Here is a 4,491-nt window from a genome sequence, read left to right on the forward strand (position 1 = left end):
TTTGTAACCTGTAACTAGATGTTTTTAGGGGCGGTTTTTTGATATGTTAACCACCTAACTGTAGTTTTGTATTGGGTTAAGTAAAATTGAAACGTGTTTTTCTAAAGTGGATGATTTTTTGTTTAAAACGTATTAACGAAACGTACTAGTAGAACGTGTTATCAGATTTGGTTATTTTATATGACTTAAATTGTTATTGTTTATTTGATCCTTCATCAGATCTTGTTATACCGCATGTTAATGCATCTTGTAAACCCTTAAAAGGAATGGTTTTTGAATCTGTTGATCATGCATATGATTTCTATTGTGAATATGCAAAGAAAGCTGGTTTTTGTGTTCGTAAAGGAGGTTCGTACATGAATGACGGTTTATTAAAGTCTAAATATTTTACCTGTTCGAAAGAAGGTCACAAACCCGCAAACAGTAATGATTCAATGGCTAAAAAATATGGTTCCAACAGATCGTATTATAAAAGAAGGAAAAGACCAACAATTCGGTGTGGTTGTCGAGCTCAAATTTTTCAAATTTGATGACGGTTTGAGGTTTGAAATAAATGATTTTGTCGAAGGACATAATCATGAAATGGTGGATGCAAATGATATGCATTTTGTTTGATCAAATAGAAAGTTGACTCATGTACAACAAGATATTATATATGAGATGTCAACATTGAATTTGGGTCCTGTTAAGGCGTTTAATATTCTGAGGACAAAGTATGGAGGATTTGAGGAAGTTGGGTCTACAAAAGACGATTGTAAGAATTTCAAGTAGAGTTTAACTTGTTATATTGGTGAGTATGATGCTGAAATGGTTGTACAAAGGTTAAGTGGGAAGAAAAACTGTTTTGATGGTTATTCGTTTTAGTATACTGTTAATACTAATTATGAGTTAGATAGTTTGTTTTGGGCTGATGAGATTTCAAAGAAAAATTATTTGGCTTTTGGAGATATTATATCATTTGATGCCACATTCAAGACCAACAAGTATGTCAATTTAATACATTTGTTTTTAAATTTTTTATATTTTACATATGTTTTTTTTATTTTTTTTCTATAAATTTGTTATTATAGGTACACTATGGTTTTTGTACCATTTACTGTCATTGATAATCACTGTCGAAATATTACAGTTGGTGTTGCGTTATTATCATCTGAATCTATTTAATCTTATTCATGGTTTTTGAAGTTTTTCTTGATTCTTTTGGTATTGCCCCAAAGGTGGTTGTTACTGATCAAGATCCTGCTATGAAGCAAGCAATCTCCTTTGTTTTGCCAAACTCGAGCCATCGGTTATTTATGTGGCACATTATGAAAAAACTTTCCGATAAGGTACCTTATTTTTAATGTATTAAAGTATTATGCATACGTATGAGAACGTGTTATAATGTCTAAACATATTAGCATGCATCACTATGGTAACTACATATACTCTAAACGTGTTAGAACGTTTTAGGACGTGTAAACATATTAGCATGCATCAGTATATTAACTTCATATTTGTATACGTGTTAGAATGTTTTAGAATGTCTAAACAAATTAGCATGCATCAATATGTTTAATTGTGTATTTTATAACGTATAAGAACGTATTATTCCATATTTTGTAATTTTATTAGTTTTTTTTTCATTTGTAATCATATAGAACCTGTTAACATTTTTTTATTGAAATTGACCATATTACCAAACTTTTAATTTTGTAACGCCAGGTTGGTGTTGCCCTTTGTAACAATGAAGATTTCAAACGTAAAATATGTGACATTGTTTGGACGGATGCTATTTCTCAATCCGAATTCGACACACAATGGGAACTTATTATGAAGGAATATGATCCCGAAACAAATAAATGGTTGTCTGACATGTTTGAAATGAGATATGATTGGATTCCTGCTGATTATATGGATGAACTGTTGTCTGGTCTTATGAGAAACTACATCAAGATCAGAAAGTGAAAATCATTTTTTTGTCAAGTTTCTAACTCACAGTTATCACTAGTTGAGCCCTTTAGTCATTTTGATCATTGTATGCAGATTCAAAGGCGCAATGGTAGGAAAAATTATCAAGATACAAGGTACACGCATCCAGATCCAGTTAGTGAAAACCCTTTTGAGAAGGAAGCATAACTGATGTATACAAAGGCTATTTTTAATGATTTCCAAGATGAAATGTATCATATTAGAAGCGGTGTTGCATGTGTGAAATCAACCGAAGAAGAAGATATTGTGAGGTTTTCTGTATTTTACTTTAATGCATATGTCCCAGGCTGTTTGGAGGTATGAATTAGTTAAAGATTCTATTTATAGAACGTTGAAGAATGTTTTAAACATTTTTTTTGTAAGATATTGATTTTGAAATAGAATGTCTAACGCGTATATATTTTTTGTCTGTTAGGTTTTGTTTAAGAAGGATAGGGAGGACGGAATTGATTCGACCATTTCATGTGCATGCAAAAGATTTGAACATTATGGGTTATTGTGTCGACACAACCTTTATATTTTAAATTTGTTCAGAGTTACAGGATTTCCAAAGAAATACATGGTGGATCGTTGGAAGAGAGATGCTTGTGTTAATCCTAGAACTGCTCCAATTTCAAGTTTCAGTAACGACAAAAATTTAAAAGTTAAAGAGATCTCATGGGAAATAACATTGGCCGGTGAGTATCTTATAAATAGCTATGTAACTGATGTTGATGGACTAATTAAAGTCGGGGATCAAATGAATATAATGATCAAACAAGCCGATAAGACAAGATACAAAAGAACTCATTATCAAAACGGAATAAGTTTGCTGCTATTCTAGGGTATGATCAACCGTCAGAGGTGACCGCCCGTGTGCCTAGTGGTATAAAAAACAAGGACCGCGGGTCACATAAAAAGATTAAATCCCAGAAAGAGCTATAGATCGTTCTGGGAAGATTTATAAAGAATGCAAAGTTTGTCATCAACAGGGTCATAACAGCCGAACTTGTCCCCGACTCCAAGAAGAATAGTTTTTAGCTGTTTGGTTTTGTTTATATTTTTCCTTTTTACATTTTTTGTTTCTTTTTGTAGTAGAACGTCTAAGAACACGTAAATGTTTTTTTTGGGTATTTTGTTTTATTGAATAACGCATCGTAAATAAACAGATATTATATTAACTGTTTCGGAAGTGATTCATACAAGCCAAAACCTACCACATCACAAGACAATCCAACTAAACTTATTAAACAACCCCCACACCACCAGTCATCACTAACCCTAGTTGTTGTCAAGGATATCTTGGGCCCCTTCAAGCTTGATTCTCTTATTCACCGACACCTTTTGAGCTGTTTTCTCAAGAACATCATGAAGCTGACTATAGCATGAAGCTTGCTTTTCTAGGTAGGTGACTGCCTCTGTCTTGAACGTTCTATCAGGTTGTTTCAGAACATCTTGGTACATATCATTGCTTTTGGTCACTTCATCTCTCACACTTCCCTTTGTATCTTCAATCGCTCGTAGCCGATTGCAATCTTTTTCAAGCTCAATGTTGATTCGAGCTTTAAAGATGCTCTTCATAGTAACATTTCCGGAATCCATTATTGTAACACCCCGTAACCGCAGCGGAAACGTAAACGGGATGCAACATACACATCTGATATCAACAGCATTGCTTATAAAGAAAACACCACTACAATAATTTAAACGTATTACATTGTTCCGAGTTCGTTACCGACTAGGCGTTATCACATAAGTTTTACCAATAGTACGTTAACATGTTTAATACAAAATATAGACTCTTAAGCTTCCACAAAATAGCACACATCATCAAGCACGTATCACTCATTCCAATTTGGGTGTACCTAGAAAGCATGTAAAGGAAACGGGTCAACTACGAATAGTTGGTGAGTTTCACTAATTTAAATAAACCATGACAAATCATTTTAATAATCATAAATTAAAGATGTAATTATGCTGAGCATACAAGTGAAACCTCTGTTAACCCAGAAACACATTTAATAACCTCTGGGGACACTGTTAACCCAGAAATACATTTAATAACCCCTGGGGACACTGTTAACCCAGAAATACATTTAATAACCTCTGGGGACACTGTTAACCCAGAAACACATTTAATAACCTCTGGGGACACTGTTAACCCAGAAATACTTTTAATAACCTCTGGGGACACTGTTAACCCAGAACACTGTTTCGGGTCTTGCAATATTAGCAACTCAGACAATTACCATCTTAATACATTACCGTACGATTCCCGTACAATAAACATTATATAAATACATTCATTTCCATGCGATCGGCATGTACTTAAACACTTTGATAAAAACATGCTTTCCGCTCCGGGAAAATATTTAAAACAGTTCAATAAAAAGGGGCTCGTGAAACTCACCTTTTTGTGAGCAAAGATGTAATACTGTGCACAGCTACCGGTCCGGATCTGTAATACGATCCCTAAGTCGTTACTACACAATTTCTATTAATATTACTTAAATTCGTGTTAACCGGTACGTCTGGGGACAC

The 4,491-nt window shown here is 33.8% G+C and overlaps 1 protein-coding gene across 1 annotated transcript; it reads left to right on the forward strand.

Annotated features, from left to right (window-relative positions):
- The first annotated feature begins 266 nt into the window (after positions 1–266).
- LOC143613186 (protein FAR-RED IMPAIRED RESPONSE 1-like) lies at positions 267–2,895 on the forward strand. The gene is made up of 12 exons (XM_077086965.1): positions 267–348; positions 461–542; positions 624–754; positions 893–983; positions 1,071–1,132; positions 1,186–1,328; positions 1,705–1,943; positions 2,026–2,085; positions 2,175–2,268; positions 2,387–2,463; positions 2,506–2,648; positions 2,795–2,895. Exons 1-12 carry the CDS (start codon positions 267–269, stop codon positions 2,893–2,895), a joined length of 1,305 nt encoding a protein of 434 aa, XP_076943080.1.
- Positions 2,896–4,491: the final 1,596 nt, after the last annotated feature.

The sequence above is a fragment of the Bidens hawaiensis genome, unplaced genomic scaffold (genome assembly GCF_021521415.1).
Source record: "Bidens hawaiensis isolate Kalapana, Puna unplaced genomic scaffold, B.hawaiensis_p1.1 tig00036788_1, whole genome shotgun sequence".
Classification (NCBI taxonomy): domain Eukaryota; kingdom Viridiplantae; phylum Streptophyta; class Magnoliopsida; order Asterales; family Asteraceae; genus Bidens; species Bidens hawaiensis.

Excerpts from the sequence above, each read along its gene's own strand:
- LOC143613186 (XM_077086965.1), top strand. The coding sequence starts at position 267 with ATGGTTTTTGAATCTGTTGATCATGCATATGATTTCTATTGTGAATAT. Across the intron at positions 1,133-1,185 it reads CTGTCGAAATATTACAGTTG|TTTTTCTTGATTCTTTTGGT; the intron begins GTGTTGCGTTAT and ends TGGTTTTTGAAG. Across the intron at positions 1,944-2,025 it reads AACTACATCAAGATCAGAAA|ATTCAAAGGCGCAATGGTAG; the intron begins GTGAAAATCATT and ends CATTGTATGCAG.